This window comes from Lontra canadensis, unplaced genomic scaffold (genome assembly GCF_010015895.1).
Source record: "Lontra canadensis isolate GAN:19392208 unplaced genomic scaffold, GSC_riverotter_1.0 scaffold146, whole genome shotgun sequence".
In the NCBI taxonomy this organism is placed as follows: domain Eukaryota; kingdom Metazoa; phylum Chordata; class Mammalia; order Carnivora; family Mustelidae; genus Lontra; species Lontra canadensis.
In genome coordinates, this window is record NW_022631140.1 from 1143910 (window position 1) to 1161712 (window position 17803).

Below are 17803 nucleotides of genomic sequence, written 5' to 3' on the forward strand. Positions count from 1 at the left end.
GTCCAAACTTCGAATTACTATATATATTCACGACCCTTGATTTTTTCCAACCAATTCTCCAACTAATCCTGATTTCTTATTTCTGGCCACCTACCACCAGCCCACTGATGGAAGTTTATCTACCACGTTTACTTCCTAATTTTGTTTATTTGGTGCAACATCTACTACAGGCTCAAAGGCTATTTTAAATGAGGAAATGGAAGGGGGAAGAGACATGACACACTTCCTTCAAAAAAAACCCACAAATATTCGACATTTGAAAAGTTTACTGAAAACTTTTATTGTAATCAAAAAGTGACATAACGGGGTTGTAATGAATTCAGCAAATCATTCTGCTGATATTTTAGAACTGATACCAGCTTTTGCCAGGCAATTAAAAAAATTCAAATGTGAAAATTTCACAGTACAGTAAACTCCACCCCAACTAATTAATGGTGGTTAAAAATAATAGGCCCTAGCAAAACCTCTCATGTTACATGGTCACAACTCACAATTCTGTACAAAAGTTCGTGTTATAAAGCTCTGATGTAAAAATCAAATAATCAAGCAGCAATATTTTAAGTGCAGCACAGGGTCTTCCATATCATTATTTACAAGGCTTGAATCTCTTTACATTATAACAAAATTTAATACAGATGACTTAGTAATTAAGTCAATTTTTAAAATCTGTCCTTTTATACAGGGACAGATTTCACTTTTTGGTCATCTTTCTCCTTCTCCTTTTCTTTATCTTTGCTCTTCTTGGACTTCTTTTTCTTGTGTTTGTGTTTTTGGCTTTTTTCCAATTCTACTTCAGTGCCCGCATGCTTCTTATGCTTCTTATGTTTTTTATGCTTCTTGTGCTTTTTCTTTTCCTTTTTTTTCTTCTTCTTCTTGCTGTCCTGACTCTCTGCAGAGCTGGCACTACTGCTGTGGCTTCGGGTCTGGCTTCCAGAAGGGCTATGACTTCGACTTGGACTAACACTAGGGCTGCTCTGGCTCTGGCTCCTGGCTGTGCTTATCTGGCCGCCTGCTGCCGGGTCCACGCTGTCTTTTGCTTTCTCCACGATTTTCTCTTTCACTTCCTTAGAAACTTTTCCCGAAGTTTCCTCCTCTTTCACAGACACATTGCTTTCACTGTCACTTTCATTATAGTCTGGTTCAAAAGCAGCTTCATCAGTCTCTCTAGTTAAGTCGGAGGAAAGTCGGGAGGAGTGACTTAACTGTGGTTTTGGCTTCACCGCATTCTTGTCAGTCTGCCCAGGAACTTGCTCTTTTTCAGTCTGTGGGTCTGGTGGGTTAAGCACACATGGTAATTTATTGCCACTTGACTCTTTATTGTTCCTTGCTTCTAATGTGTGCTTCTCACGATCTTTACAAGGATTTTTATCTACAGGTTTTGTCTCTTCACTTGGGCGTTTTGTATCATAAGTGGCTTTGTGATCATGAGGTTTTTTCTCTCTTGAAGGACTGGAATTGCTCTTTTTGGAATCTCCTGTTCCTTTTTTGGGCAAATCTCTCTCCTCCCTTGGCTTAGTTTTCTGTCCAGATGCAGAATCTTTACTTCGAGAAGGAGAGTCTTTCCTTCTTGTTAATTCATTTCTTTCCTCTCTACGTTTGGAACTTGAGTATTCTCTGTTGTCATAGTCGGTTTTTTTGTCTCTGTTGGGGGTAAAGTCTTTAGTTGAAGAACCTCGAACGGAATCATGCTTATCTGAAGTTCTTGTCTCTTTGGAAGATTGAGACAGACTTTTAAAATTTCCTTGTTCATTCAGACGGTCCACATTACTATCCTTCTCTGGCTGAGTGCTGTTCTTCCTCTTCTCAGGGTTTTCCTTCTCCAATACTGAATGATCTCGATCTTTGGTCTTCCCCTTTTCACTGGATGCAGAGTTTTTTGAACTTTTGATCTCATGCTGTATAAGTTCATGGCTCACTTCCTTGGTGAGTTTCTGAATTTTCTCTGATGACTCACTTTCTTTTTCAGTATACTTGACTGTATTTAATGGTTTAGTGCTGACATTTTTAATAACACTGGCAGGTTTTCCTACACTTGACACAGGCTGTGTGGTCTTAACATCTTCTTCTTCAGATTCAAAGTCATCTTTATCCCATTTGGACTGAGGAACCTGAATCATAATAATAACATCTTCAGCAGGAGCTGTATTGTCATTATTATATTCTTCCATAGTTTTAATGACAGTTCGTTTTGTATCTGTTTTCTCTTCAGATTTCCGCACAGGACTGCCTCCAGTTGAGCTCGTACTAAAAAAAAAAAAAAAAAAAAAATTAAAATGCTGTTAATCTGTGATGAATTTAATGAAGAATTTACCTACTACTGAACACTACTAAGTATAAAAAGGCTACCTTAACCATAAATGTCCTTTTAATGCTCAAAAGCCAATGCCCTTATTCTGATAAGAGATTAAATGATTTAAATGTAGTATTGTGTAAAAAAAAAAAAAAAATGTGGCTCATTCACAAAATTTAACCACCTTCAACTCCTTTCTTTAAAGACAGGAATTAAGCAGCCTAACCCCTTTTTAATTAACATATTACACTTTAGAAGTACAAGCATTGATAAAATTAAATTCTTTCCCAAAACAAGCATCCACACCCAACCACCCATAATCAGTTACCTGGTATAATCCACAAGCGTTGAGCTGGATCCCTCGGCTCCAGCTACTTTTCGTCTGACCTTTCCTTTGACTTTTTCTTGTTTAACTTTGCTAGATGTTGACTCCAATTTTTCAGAGGGTTCTTTTGTATTACATACATTTTCTGTACTTCCAATTTTCTTACCAGTTTCTCTGTTGAGCTTGATTTTTTTGGCTGGGGCAGTTGATGATGAAATTTTGTCTTTCTCAGGGGTCCTATCCATCTTTTCAATATCAGGTTCCATTTTACGCTTTGGTGATGGTTTCACTATTTCAGTTACTTCTAGTTTAGAGATTTTCGTTGAAGAGGATTCAAAATCTTTATCTGCACCCTTTTCTTCAGTTTTTCTTTTTCTTTTTTCTCCCTTGCTGTCAGGTGGCTTACTTTTTTCACTAGGCTTCTTGGCCTTTTCGTCCTTATTAGTGAGCTTCTCCGATTTGACATCTTTGGAGTAATCCTTTTTTACTTTTTCCTCTTTGACTGGTTTTGTCTCTTGGTGTTCTTTTGCCGACTTCGAGTGAGCTTTCCTGGGGGTACCAATGATCTTTTCATCTTTTTGGGAGGAAGATGATGATTTAGCATTGTCAGTCTTTGGAGTCTCCTCTTTGGCCTTTTTAAGTGGAGGTTCAGATCGAGGAGATTTTTCACGCTCTCCGTCTAGTTTTTCTTGAGGTCCCTTAGCAGGTTTTGCAATGTTTTCCTTTTTTGACACAGTAGAGCCATCATTTTTTCGTTTGGTCTTATCACCTTTTGCTTTTGGTTTGTCTTTCTCCCTCTTGTCTTTTTCAGACACTGATTTAAAAGTGATAGATTCAGCATCCATTGGTTCATCTCTAACAGGTGTAGCATCATCTCGACTTGGGAGAACAAACAATGAGTCTGTTTTATTTTCTTCACCACTTGTAGGTTCTCTCGATTTTCTAGAAGTTTCTAATAACTCAGGGTTTAGAAAGCCTTCGCTTTCCTCCCCCTTTCTTCTTTTCCTATGTTTCTTATGTTTGTTTCCTTTACCATCTCCCGGAGCATTTTCACTCTCTTTCTCTTTTGACTTTGTGTTGTCCTTCTGATTGTGACTGTCTCTTGTTGAAAGCTTTTCTGGATAGCTGCCACCTAAATTTCGACTTCTATGACTTTGTCCACCAGCATAATCTTCCCTGCGGCCTCTTGTGAAGGGAGAATTCCTGATATTAAGAGGCAAAAACCTCTCTGGAGAAAAGTTCTCTCTATTTGCTGATGGTCTAGGCTGTGCTCCAGTGGCATAACCTATTTTATAATACTTTTCATACCACTCTCTATATTTTCTCTCCCATTCTCGGTAACGCTCTTTTTCAAATGGGTCTCTAAAGTCAACACTCCTCCCATAATAAGCTTTCATGTCATAAGGTGGCGGAACTTCTCTGTATCTATTAAAATATTCACGTTCTGTTTCCCCTTGAGGCACATTACGTTTATTGGGAGATTGTCCCCTAAATGCTTGAGGAGATCTTGACCGTGAATGATATCGTCTATATGGGGGTGACCTTGATCTAGATCGATGATATCCATGAGATCTAGACCGTGAACGGTAATTTCGGCTCTTGCCTCTGCCTCTTCTGGGGTATGGAGGTGATCGTGAATAGGAACGAGAGTGTGAGCGGCTAAATGATCGAGAATAAGAACGTGAACGTGTTGAACCAGATCTTGACTTAGAGTAAGTATATGAACTTCTTGAGTATGATGAACCACTATAGGGAGATTTAGACCTAAAAACAAAAACAAAACAATAGTTGATAGTTGAGAAATATATACAAAATAAAATATAGACTCAGATTCTAGCATGCTATCCTCATGGTTCCATCTTTCTTTATATCAAATTTCATCTTAGATGATTAAAGAGGCACAGTGGCCTCTACTGGAATGGAATAAAGTACACAAAGATCAGAGCAATCACTTGTTACAAAACAAAAGTGAAATCTTGACAATTAGAGAGTGAAGCGCATTAATGTACCGTGAGTTATATGAGCCAATTAACATTAAACAAAATGCCAATTAAGTTTAAATTTTACTTCCTATCTGATTATTTAAGTAGGAGTACTTTCTTTGTCCTATGTTGGCCAGTAGTCTAGCTTTGAAAGGAACCACATTTCAAATGTAAGCTTAAAAAATAACTCTTTTAAAAACAAACTTCCAGGGAATTTTTATAATTCAGTTTTTCTATCGGTAAATCAATTTGTATTCTACCACTACTTCTTTAATTACACAGGTTAATGTTCCAGCAAGAAGCTGTCGCCTCAGGTAAAAGGGTCCTCAGAAATATCCTTCGGCTATTTCTCTCTTTCCTTCCACAAACATTTCCCAATTATTTCATGCTACGAATAACTTTGAGGGACAAGGGCAATTTAATCCCCATAACTGCTAGTTCTACACAATAGAATTTACATTGAGACATTTCAATAAACAGATATTGGGAAATAAGCTACATGTCCATTTCTATAAACCTAGACCGAATCAGAAAAATTCCGTAAGTGCAATGCTATTTATATCCATAGCTAATCCCTGGATATTCAAAGTCCCATTTGTAATTCTGTTGTGAAGGCTTGCAAAACACTAACCTGGAAAATGAGCGCCTACGCTCCTTTTGAATCTTTTTGTATTCCATCAATTCCTTAGCAAAATCATTTGTAAACTCATCTAGCTTGGACTTTTTCTTTTCCCTAGTAAAATAAAGTTAAAGAGTGAAAGTTAACAAAAACCATTTAAGAAAACTAACAAGACAAATGTAATTAGATCATGAATGAAATGAATGAAATTGCCATTAGTTTTCCACTTTAAAACTATAAATAACTAAATCCCTGAGGAATTTGCTTGTATGGCTTTGGTTTAATTTGTAGGTGATTTTTCTTGCACTAACTGGAAACACTAGAAAATGTTTCCAAAGATACCTGGTTTAATGTTACATCAGAAAATGAAAGTGTAGGAGAATTTCAAATTAAAACACTCACTCTTCTTTTAGCCGTCGTTGCTCTCTATAGAATTCTTCCCTGGACAACGGGGGTGCTTGTGTTGTTGGGATGGTATTTGAGTGAGCTGTCTGCACTCCTGACGATACCCAAGTTGTCGATAAATTGGCCGGAGCTGGAGGAAAGCCTGGAGGAGGGACACTATAGCCAGCAGGTGGCGGCTGGCCGGGAGGAAACTGAGGAGAGAACTGTGGAGGAGGCACACCTGGAGGGAGAGGAAGTGTATGGGGTGGGGGTGGATACAGAGGAGGGGGTGGCACAGGCACAAAAACTGGAGTTGCTGGTAGTGACGGGCCTTGAGTTCGCTGTGATCTTTCACTGTGGTGTCGTCCGCGGTTTATACTTCTGGAGAAACAAATTCCAAGATATTATTCCTTCAAACTAAAATCACCTGAGACAGACAAGTAAAGCTGTCTTTTCTGTCCATAATTACCTTCAAACTTACAAAGGATGGGACAGAAACAACTATTCGAAATAAGCACAGGAACTTATTTATATGAAAACATAATTTTTAAGGCCACTTGGGGACCCAGATGATACAAGTTTACAGGGCTGTCTCCCTATGGAGACACTATATTTAGAAGTTCTTTTTATGAAGTTCAGATTCATTATCACTCCACAATGATCTTTTGTGACTTCCTAATCCGTCGTTTCAAGGAACTGACAGGGTTAATGCCTCTCTGACCTAGACCATCCCAGAATACCCTTTAGGCCAAAACTTTCAATGAAGAAAAACCACTTCCTATAATCCTTTGAGACAGGAAGTGTGGAAAGGATCCTTCTAAGTAGTACTTCAAAATACCTTTGATATTTGTAATTTCGTATTTCACCTGACATTATATATATCATGAACTTTTCTCGAAGTCATTAAAATGTCTTTAGAAACAGTTTTAAATGGTTTCATGGTTTTTTGTTTGTTTTTGGATTTACTTTATATTAACTGGTTACATTTTAAATTATTTATTTTTTAAAAGATTTTATTTATTTGACAGACAGAGATCACAGTAGGCGGAGAGATAGGCAGAGAGAAAGAGGAGGAAGCAGGCTCCCTGCTGAGCAGAGAGCCCGATGCAGGGCTCGATCCCAGGACTCTGGGATCCCGACCTGAGCCAAAGGCAGAGGCTTTAACCCACTGAGCCACCCAGGTGCCCCTTCTGGTTACATTTTTTAAAAACTGGAAGTAGAGTTTCAGGTGTGCAACACAGCGATTCATTAAGTCTACACCTTATGTGAGGCTAACAGTGTAACCTACTATCTGTCACCATAACACACCATCACAATACCATTGATTATATTCCCTATGCTCTACCTTTCATCCTCAAGAAAATAAGTATGACTCGTGACATTTGTAATTAACAACTAGAAATCTCCATGTTTTGTTTCTAAGGGTTGGGTGAAAATAACAGTGCTAGCCAACGTTTCGGAATTGTCCCTCATTGAGGAAATAGTGGCTTCTTTAAAAGGTGGGCTTCTTTCTGTCAAGTTAAAGTTTTTTTTAAATTATAAATAGCAGCAGCAGGGGTTCAGATTTTAAGCCTCTTTTCAGAGTCTGAATTAGTAAATATTATCTTCTATTAACAAGTGATCTAGTAACAAAGTTATTACTTAGCAATTCTCAACAGAGCACTAAAGATACCCTTAATATATTCTTGTTATAGAGTTAATTTAGAGGTCCTTTACCCTGGTGGCGGGTGTGACCTAGATATTAAGACCTAGGGCTTACTTCCACAGAATAACATTGCTTTGGTCTGTCCCAGGAAAGAGCCCTGAACAATCTCTTTGTCTTTTCTTTTAGAAAAGAAAAGGTGGAGAGAAGATTTAAACAATGGAGTCTAGAAGAGAAATAAATGCAAGTCTTCTTCACTCTTGGGAGGTGAACTAGTTAACTTTCATGTTAATATTGTCTGGGCCTTAATGACTCCCTTCTACCCTCAAAAGAGTAAATGTAAGCTAATACTCTGCTGTGCACTGGGAGAAAATAGTCATTGGGAAGGAATATTAAAGATGTAGCCTAAAACCATCATTTAAAAGACTAAATATAATCTATTCTTCTCTAGGCCTCAAGGGCAACTCCTGAGGACTTAAGTGAGATAAGCATAAACCAAATGACCTCCCTCCCCTGCCACTGCTGTGGCTTTAATTTCTTTGTGTTATATTTTTCAGCGGGCCATCAGATTACAGTTTTTCAAGATGTTTAACAAGCCTACCTGTAGCAGCTTCTCTCCCCCCTTCTAATTTGCTGCGGTGGAGAAACCAGATATCCAAGCTTATTGGAACTGTGCAGAAAGATAAAATGGGCTTGAGTATAACACATGATCTCTTAATGTGTAGACTTTAAGACACATATTTTAACTATTTTAGAAACTTTCTCCTCTCCCCAATCCTCATTCTGAAATTTGTTCCAGATAGAGGAGATATGGGCAAGTATTACATCTACTTAAACTATTTTTTTTGATTAACTATTGTGACAATAATTAAACCTTAATGTACAGTATTTTTCACAAGATGCTATTTCATTTAGCATTCTACAAGTGACTGTGAACTTGTTACAGAAGAGAAATAGAGCCCTTTAATCTGTTGCGCACTGCACAACCGAGGAGTAAAACTGCATGGCCCAAGGTCATGTAGCTGTTAAGTGCAGGGGCTGGGATTCCAACCCAAGCCTACCTGTCTCCAAATTCGGTATTCCTTTTGACACAATCTGCTAAGTCTCTCACTTAGCATACTTTTGAAAATGAAAAATCTAACTTACCTTTCAAACAAATAGATCAAAGTTTTAGATTATAAGCCAGTTTACATATAAATATATCAGTCTGTTTATATAGATTATAGAAACAGAAATGATTATATAAAGACCATTCATATATAAATATACTAATTTTTAATGCCACAGACCATCATCAAATACAAAGATCAAAATCCTACAGACTTTAATATGCAATAAAATTTCACAAACACAGACCATTCAAAATGAGAAATTCTGTGTTTGGTAGCCTTAGTATGTGTTCACTCAAATCAAATTTCAAAAATCCCTATTAAGACTAGGAAAAAGTTTAATCTATTAGCACAACAAGTGATTTACTATTTAAAATATTCTTTCAAAAGAAATACTTTCAATTACTTCTTATCTATTCATTAACTGAGATTCTGTCAAGATCACCATTTGGTAAGACATGAAAGTAACAAGAATTGATAAGATTTTATATTTTACCATTTTAAGAGGAGAATTACTCATTCTTTTAGAAAATAGTTTACCTAATCTTGAATTTATGACACTTTACATAAAAACTATGTTAATATGGCATACAAAAGAGGAGTTTACAATAAAAAATATTAGCAACACGCCAGACTCTAATTCCCATTACCTAGTTCAAAAGCAATCATCTGGAGATTTTTATTTTTAAAGAATTTTTTTTTTTAAAGATTTTATTATTTATTTATTTGACAGAGAGAGAGAGAGAGATCACAAGTAGACAGAGAGACAGTTGGGGGCGGGGGGGGGAAGCAGGCTCCCTGCTGAGCAGAGTCCTATGTGGGGCTCGATCCCAGGACCCTAGGATCATGACCTGAGCTGAAAGCAGAGGCTTTAACCCACTGAGCCACCCAGGGGTCCCTATTTTTAAAGAATTTATTTATTTATTTGACAGAGAGAGATCACAAGTAGACCGAGAGGCAGGCAGAGAGAGAGGGAAGCAGGCTCCCTGCTGAGCAGAGAGCCCGATGCGGGACTTGATCCCAGGAGCCTGAGATCATGACCTGAGCCGAAGGCAGAGGCTTTAACCCACTGAGCCACCCAGGCGCCCCATCTGGAGATTTTTAAACATATACTTACTGTTCCCAACCTGGTCGACCACCACCCGGACGGGCAGTATTTATTCTTACTGGACCTTGGAAACAAAAACAATAGGTAAATATGAAACCGCATGTTAAGTTACAACTGTTTTGAAAGAAAAAAATGTTCAGACCAGAATTTTACTTACCAGTTGTGGGAATCAACTGTCCATGCAATAGTGACTGTCCAAGCAAAGATGGGGTTCCAAGTACAGGCACCTGGTAACCCTGTAGGGAAAAAAACATGAATAAAAAGAAACAGTTAAAAAAAGACCCAACAGACCCAGAAGAACAACAGTAAGACAAATCTCCAAATTTAAAAGCCTATCAAACTCACCTTTTCCTCCATAAGAGCAGTAATTGCAATTGAAGAGGCCCCCTTTGAGTGCTCGGGTGCAAGGGCTGCAGCTGGCAGTATTTTACTCTCAGAGTCCCTAGAAAACAATGTAGTTTGCAATACATTAAGAAGTCATCAGAAATGGAGGATTAAGAGCAAAAAATTACATATTATTACTAAGTCTGTTTGCCCACCACCTGTATTAAGGTGAGTTAAATCAAAGTTGATGAAAACTTTTGAGGAAAGTGAGAGGACTGGACCTTTACAGAGTTGCTCAAACACACAGTGGTAAGTAAAAAAATGGAAATCTCCATAAGCAGTCCCGTCTATGATAGCTATGATAGAAACCAGTACGGTTGTAAGACTAATAAAAGCTTAAAAAAAACAAACAGAAAGTCAAAGTGTGGGACCTAAAGAAGACAGGATTAAGAGTAAATTCTACTTCCAGCTCCACTAGTGAATCAAAGGGGTGATCTTAGAAAAGCCAATGAACCCTGAGACTCATTCCCACTGTTAATCACAGAAAATCAGTGAGAAGTCTTCCATGTACATGTAAAGAACCCAATCCTCAAGATTTTTACTTCTGGCATCTATTTTTTTTTTTTTTTTTAAAGGTGGTTGCTTCTTTAAGAATTTATAAGCCATCGGACTACATGGTCAAAGGTCCTTTTTGTGTCTGAAGTGGTAGGATTTAAGTGAGTTTTCATTGGTCTTCTACCTAATTTTGCTCCAAAACAATTCTACCACCACCAGTGTTTTATCCCCTCTACCGATCCAAACTCTGCTTAGTTCTGCTCAGATCGACTCTTTCTAATACCACCATTATGACCACAAGTGAAATCTCTTTATGATTCGACATTTAATAAGGGTTGTTGGCAACTTATATAGTCCTTCACCTTGGGATGCTTAATCATTTACCGAGTGAATCTCCTTCATTTGCCTGTTCCTCCAATAAGAGTGGGTCATCTGTTACGAGGAAACCTTTAGAAGAGGGTTACTTTTTTGAGTTCCCCACCTTACTGAGCACAGTGATTCACAAGGACAATACATACTGCAGGCCACTACAACTGCTAGAGCAACATACAAGAAAAAAACTGTACTACTGATCTCACTTGTTTCTGAATCATGAGAGCTGCACACAGACTTACCGGAAAGGTCCATCTGATTTTTCTGAGTGGACTGATATGGACACTGTTGCAGTTATATCAGGTACAGGAGCTGGGGTAGAAGATGAATTTCCAGGCACCGGAGGGGCCAAGGAAGACGGGTTAGAAGTTAATGAAGACATAGAAGGAGCTGGGTGAGCTGATGAAGATGTCACTGGAATCATAAGAGGATCCTGTTGTCTTGATATTGGAGATCTCATCAGAGGCTGTAGGTTCCGCTGGATGAGTGGTCTCGGAGGTGGTACTGGGGTTGGTGGTGGAGGTAACTGTTTTCGTAGTCTTTTTGTATAACCAGTTTCATTTTTGAAGTTATTAACAGCCTATAGATACCAAACAGAAAAATGCAGGAAAATGTAAGGCTGTATTTACTCAAGTACAGTTTAAACAATCAAAAATTCTTAAAAATTTTTTAGAAAAGGGATATGGAAATAGTTACCTGTCTTAAGAATTTATTGGCAATTAAAGCATCAGGAGAGACGTCATTCTGATGGCAGGTTGGACATGTATGATCATCTGATTCCAAGAGGGCTGTTCTTATACCTAGGTCAAATATTTTAAGTATTAATAAAAGCAGAGTACAAACTCAGTGTTTAGAGAAGGAATTACAAAGACCACTTATATCTAATCGGTTACATTTCTGTTTCCAAGCACATATCACTAATCATTTCTGAGATTAAGAAACTTAGAAGTCAAATCTCTTGCCTAATAGCACTCCTTTGCTCTAACTTCTACCTTAAAAACAGAAGCCATGAATATAATTTCTTTAAAGTGAGAGAAGAAGCACTCTTTCCTTAATACTATTCTCTTTGTTTAGCTAGTAGTTGGAATAGTATAGGGGAAAATCACAGAAATAAGGTATAGTCTAGAAAGAGAAAAACTTTACATGGCTAAGAGACTTTTTAAAAAAGCCTCACGAGAAAAGTAGAGGATAAAAACCAGAAGTGTTATACAGTCAAGGAGGTCAGCGACACCTCCAGCACAGTACATAGAAACAATGCTAAATTAGATTCACCGATTATACTTTAGTGTAGTAAAAAGATCCAGTAATAAGTGGTTTGTTAATCTAAGACACACCCTGAAACAAATTGTAAGTGACCTCTTCTTTACCTTGGTCTTCACTAAAGAGGACCCCAAATCAAGATTTATGTTCCAAAGCTATGTTTAGAAATGAAAAAGACCAGAGGAGAGCACGCCACAGAGAAGCAGTGAAATTTTCAGAGGATGCCATTTTCATCTCGGTTAAGAAGGGGCAAATTTAGAGTAAGTGCCAGAAAAGAAAATAAATGCTAATATAAATGATCAGAAAAAAAAAAAAAAGTCAGGGACACCTGGGTGGCTCACTCGCTTAAGCCGCTGCCTTCAGCCCAGGTCATGATCCCAGGGTCCTAGGATCGAGTCCTGCATCAGGCTCCTTGCTCAGCAGGGAGCCTGCTTCTCTCTCTGCCTCTGCCTGCTTGTGCTCTCTCTCTGACAAATAAATAAAATCTTTAGAAAGAAAAAAAAAAAAGTCACAAGTCACCACATGGCAAATGCAGGTGAGAAAGAAGTTCTCAATCACACTTGGGAATTTTAGAAGAAGGAATAAGCTATTTTTCACAATCCTGCAGGAAAGGGATTTAAGTACCATTTAAAAGTACTTCCAGAATATCTAAGGCCCAAAAAGCATTCAAAATTTTGCATACCATTTAAAATGTACAGGCAACAAAAATCCTACATTTCATAAAACCCCAGTACAGTTACCCTGATGAAAGTACAAGAGATGGTCCATTCTAATAATTAAAAGGACAAAGAGATTGTTGCTTAAAAAAAATGCAGCAACAAAAACGGTTCTTGCTATTAAATACTCACTTAGGAACTGACCAATTACTGACACTTTATACTTCATTATTAAAACCTATAATGTTGCTTAGAGCCTCTCCAGGTAAATACACATATTTTAAGATCTACATCTTTAAAAGTTCAACGTTTCTTACATTCATCACAATAACTGTTTCCACAGCAGGGAATGACAACGGCATCAGTCATAATATCTTTGCAGATGAGACACAACAATTCATCTGGGATAGGATCATCTTCTTCTGAAGAAGAAGATGGCTCCTCTGGTAAGAAAGGTGGCTTTTCTTTCTTCCCAATTGCATATGCTTCTCTGTAAAAGAAGGTTTCTCTGTTTTAACACTGTTAAGAAGGCGAAGTATTTCCAAGATATGAACATGTTCTACTATACCATAATGGGAACTTATAATTCAGTTCGATGCTACATTTGTTTACACAAGTATAATACCTTCCAAAATAACGGAGTATTACGAACATCCTCCCTCTAAACAAAAAGACATAAAACAAAGTCCTAAACAAGTATAACAAAAAGAAACAAACACTGTACAACTGGCTAACAGAATCTTAAAAATCCACAACTCTAGAACTGAGGACTGGAAAATAAAGGGACATATTTGGTGCCACAAAATTATGTTTAAGTGGCAGAGACAGGATTTGAACTTAGACATGACAACACCCTAATCACAATTTTCTCTATCCTACCACGTTACTTAAAAAAACAAACAAACGAAATTTCCCCTCCACGGTCCAACAGTACCCAGAACATGTGACGGTATTAGAGCGAATGCCATACTACAGGAAATAGAAATTGGTGCTGACATTACAAAATTAAGGGGGATACCTCAAGGGAAACAGGACGCTATTAACCACACCAGTATCTAGAAGTAGACTACAAAACCAGTGATCTACTTAGAACAATTAGCATTTTTAAAGAGAGACTTATCTATTTATAGCCAACTAAGAAATATTAATGACTTAAGTGATCAGAGTATGTGTTACAAAAACATAAAGTAACACTTCCATCATTTGGGGTCCATTTTTTTGATAGAAGTGCATTCTGCAGAAATGTTCTATATTTAATATATCAAAAAGAAAAAAACAATACACTATTCTCAAACTTGTCACAACTATTTCGAACACCCCCATCTTCTCTGTAATCAGGCAGATTTATAAAACACAGGAAGGCCTACATAAATTCTTTCTACCTCATTTAGGAACAGAGTGTGTCAATCTCAACGCTGGAAATGAAAGAATCTCAGCTGTACGGAGTAGGGTACCTTAGGTGTGTTATTTGTGTTGCAGTTGCTCCATAGACATCACCACGATTCCAGAAATAAGTATCAATTTGCTTATGCCCCATTGTTCCCAATTTGTGAAAGAGGAGTCTCCCACTGCCCAAAAGAGAGAAAAGAAAGAAAAAAAAAAAAAAAAAAGAGGAGAACAGAGGATAGAAAAAGAAACAGAAGAAGAGTCTGAGTTGCTTATCAGTGGTGTTAGTGGAGAGGGTGAAAGCTTCATTTAAAATATTTGGGCTCCCATTTTCCCCAGTATTTGCTGTGTGTTTGGCACAAATGGGCTTTTGTATTCTAGCATTCAAAAGCAATGGAGTTAATTATTAGTTAGGGTTCACAAGGGTGGTGTTATTCCAACACAAATTTCTACTTAAATACTTTTACTTGTATAGATTATATTAAAATGAAGCGGTCTGCTCTTAAATTGTGTCTGTAAAAATCATCCATTTCAACCTAAGTTGTTTGGAAATATGTATGAAATGTCTGAATTAGAAACAGAATAACAACAGACTGCTCTACGATGAACCACAAACACAGGACGGTGACAGAGAAAAAATAGATGGGGGTGAAACTGAGAAAGTGAACAGGGTTGGGAGTTTAGGAGAACACTCATTCCCATCCGAGAACTAAAACGAGGCACTTATTACTAAAGCGCATACTCGAAACCACTGTCTGCTCCATACCATTTCCACAGCATAGCCATCTTTCTCCCATCACCCTCACCTGCTCACTATCCTGCATTTCAACAGGACAGCATGAAGCTGAAGAAAACTGTTCTGTACATTTTCCCTGTGTCACTACGAACATTGCCAGCTGTTCTCTAAATTGATGTTTCTCAAGATATGTCCTGAGGACGTGCTCACTTCATAACCCACTGGAGGAGTGGTTAGCGAATGCAGTCCAAAGGAACAATTAATACCGTGTTCTATATTATGTGATTTCTCAGCTGCCCAGGGCAGCCAAAAATGTAATTATCAGTAAGAGCAGGTAAACTGTGAAGTTATCTAGTTGAACCATACAACTAGGTTTTCACATCTACCCATTTCATTAAAATTGACCCATTAAGCAATATCTGAAAACCCATTCAAAATAAGCATGAAGCTGTAGCATACAGTGCTGTAGCTCTTCTAATGGCTTATAAAATAAACCATATTTTAAAATCTTAACACTCTCATGGCTTGTCCAAACTTGTTCAAGAGGACTCAGTTTTTTATTTATTCTTGGCACTTATATTTGCCTTGACATCTTTTAGAACGTTTACGCTCACACCTTTTGCTTCTCAAAAGGATTAAGGTATTTGTCTTCTTCACTTAAAAAATGTAGATAGCATATAAGATTATGTGGGAGTATGTATGTGAATGAGGAAGAAAGCAGGGTATGACAGAAACAGAAAAAAATCAGAAGACTACAAGGGAAGTGGCACTCAGTGATAACAAAAAACCCCAAATCCATTTTAAATTTGCATTTAATGGAGCAGACTGCAGCCTTTCATTCTTCACACAGAAATGCAACACATGGAGACTGACAGTATTGCTATACAATGCTCACAAGTAATCCAAATAGCCACGTTACAAGCCTGAGACTACATAAGAGTACTGGCGCCTGGCCGGACGGCGGCCTCACAGATCGCACCTAACTCGCATACTTACGCATCTATAGTTGGTATTGCGTATTTTCCAGTGTTGGTAAGCATTGCACCTTTCATGTTAGGATCTTTCACCTCCATCATAAAACTTCTGGGAATACCAGTGCTCTTTTTAATCCTAGGACCAGATTCAAAGTTTTTATCCTATTTGGAGGGGAAAGGAGAAAGGAGGAAGAAAGCAAGCAGTTACATTTATTTGATATTAACTACCATGCAGTACTCATTAATTGCTTCTGTTATTTGTAGTGCTTTACACACATGACCTCATTTAATCTTTACAATAGCCACGTGAGGGAAATACGGCTATGAGCACCACGGTCATCCAGAGAAGAAACGACAGGCCTTAAGCATCAAGTAGCTTGCCCAGGCTCACCCAGCTATTAAGTGGCAGAGCCAGGGTCTGAAGCCTGGCAGTTTGGCTCCAGAGCCTGTGCTCATTTGCCATTGTAATAGAGAAGGCAGTATTCACAAGAAAAATACAATGGCTAAGAAATAATTAAGAAGAATAAGGTGTACCAGGGTTTCTACTTTGGACTTACCCCATTTGTTGGGCAATTCTTAATATAATGGCCAGGTTTACCACAACGAAAACAGGTATAAGATGGAGGTGGTGGACCTAGAGGTTTCTTCATGTAACTGAAAGGGAAAAAAAATTACATGTACACAAAAACTTGAAAAAATGCTTTTGATTGGGGGGGAAAACCCACCCCAAAATACCTATTAATATGAAGCATTTATGGACTTACTTGATTGGGTCGTATTCATGGCCAGATTGCGACATCATTGCTTTAATTTTATCTTCTTCAGAAGCATTGGCTTCAGCCAGATTGGCAGTCTGTTTAACAGGTAATTATTTGACACACACATTAGAAACACATTTAAGACCACACAGCCAAAGACAACACCACTCATCCTGTAAAGAGCAGTATCTAATCTTGCATAAAACCTAAAACTATTTACATGTATAACCTAGAAGAGGCACCGGGAGTTCCTTAGGTCATTACATGACGTTTGGGTGTCTGCTGCGCTGAGGAAGGTCGTTCTGGGGACACTCAAACCTTAGACCCTGTTTGTACCTTACATTAAGATTTGCATATGACTCCTCTAAGAGTTAAAAACAGATTACGGAAACACTTGATATTTTAAATCTTAAAAATAATTCAAGTGTCACAATACAAAGACTTAATACTTACAACTTGGAGGTAGGGTTGTGGGTAGAACAACTGAACATATTACGCAGCTATTACTAAGCCAGAAGGCTCTTTAAGTAGTAGCAACAGTTTCAAATTCAGTGCAATGCACATGCAACTGAGCACTCGAAATTTTAAATCCAACTCTCCAAAGTTTTATGAACTTCATTACATACAGAAGAGTCTAGATATAAGCAGGGTCTAAGAGAGTGAGTCCTAGTAACTTTAATCTTCAAGCATCTAGCACTCACATCAGCCATTCACTGGGTTTTATCTTTACATTCATCCACAAAACAAGCAACCAGTTTTAACATTTTATTGTAATTTTATATACAAAGAATGCTTAACATTAACAGAGCTTAGAACAACAGCAACATTTACAGAAAACTGGATTACAGATGTTGAACAACTAATTTGTTTGAACCCAAACATTAATTTACAAATAGTTAAAAAAAAAATAAATCCCCCAAACCTCCAAAATTCCCCAACTGCTTCCCACAAAGAAACAATGGTAGGAACAGACCAAAACTCAAATATGGTCCTTACAGCACATAAGAATCAAAACCACGAACTATAAACTGCTTAAGAGGTTAACTCTATGCTAGACCACTTTGCTTTAGAAAATTGTGAGAGAGGATGGGTTTCAGCCCATTTTGTGTGTCAGAATCATCAATTTTAATGTTTAGTTTTCCCGGAACAAGAACTTAAAAGCTTATTTGTTACTAGGACATTTTTGGGGGATACATTCTAGGGGAAAAGGACACAACCTCTAACAAAGCCAAGGATAAGATAGGGACAGCACTAATGGAAAATCCATCCAACTCATTAGGTTAATCTTGGTTACTTAAGTTTGGTTTTACATTTCTGACAGGA

The 17803-nt window shown here is 37.7% G+C and overlaps 1 protein-coding gene across 2 annotated transcripts in view; it reads right to left on the bottom strand.

Moving 5' to 3' along the window:
- Positions 1 to 252: 252 nt before the first annotated feature.
- The window catches only part of RBBP6 (RB binding protein 6, ubiquitin ligase), a 31590-nt gene continuing 14039 nt past the window's right edge, over positions 253 to 17803 (bottom strand). The window contains exons 5-18 of one of the 2 annotated variants that reach the window (XM_032843983.1): positions 16487 to 16575; positions 16280 to 16376; positions 15745 to 15884; positions 12944 to 13116; positions 11407 to 11510; positions 10953 to 11290; positions 9805 to 9901; positions 9617 to 9695; positions 9469 to 9523; positions 7844 to 7912; positions 5619 to 5981; positions 5229 to 5330; positions 2619 to 4379; positions 253 to 2244 (exon numbers count right to left, since the gene is read on the bottom strand). In XM_032843983.1, coding sequence (XP_032699874.1) covers positions 675 to 2244; positions 2619 to 4379; positions 5229 to 5330; positions 5619 to 5981; positions 7844 to 7912; positions 9469 to 9523; positions 9617 to 9695; positions 9805 to 9901; positions 10953 to 11290; positions 11407 to 11510; positions 12944 to 13116; positions 15745 to 15884; positions 16280 to 16376; positions 16487 to 16575 — 5037 coding nt within the window. In that variant the 3' untranslated portion in view covers positions 253 to 674. The remainder of the gene's footprint in view (positions 2245 to 2618; positions 4380 to 5228; positions 5331 to 5618; positions 5982 to 7843; positions 7913 to 9468; positions 9524 to 9616; positions 9696 to 9804; positions 9902 to 10952; positions 11291 to 11406; positions 11511 to 12943; positions 13117 to 15744; positions 15885 to 16279; positions 16377 to 16486; positions 16576 to 17803) is intronic. The other variant, XM_032843984.1, reaches the window with a different exon arrangement.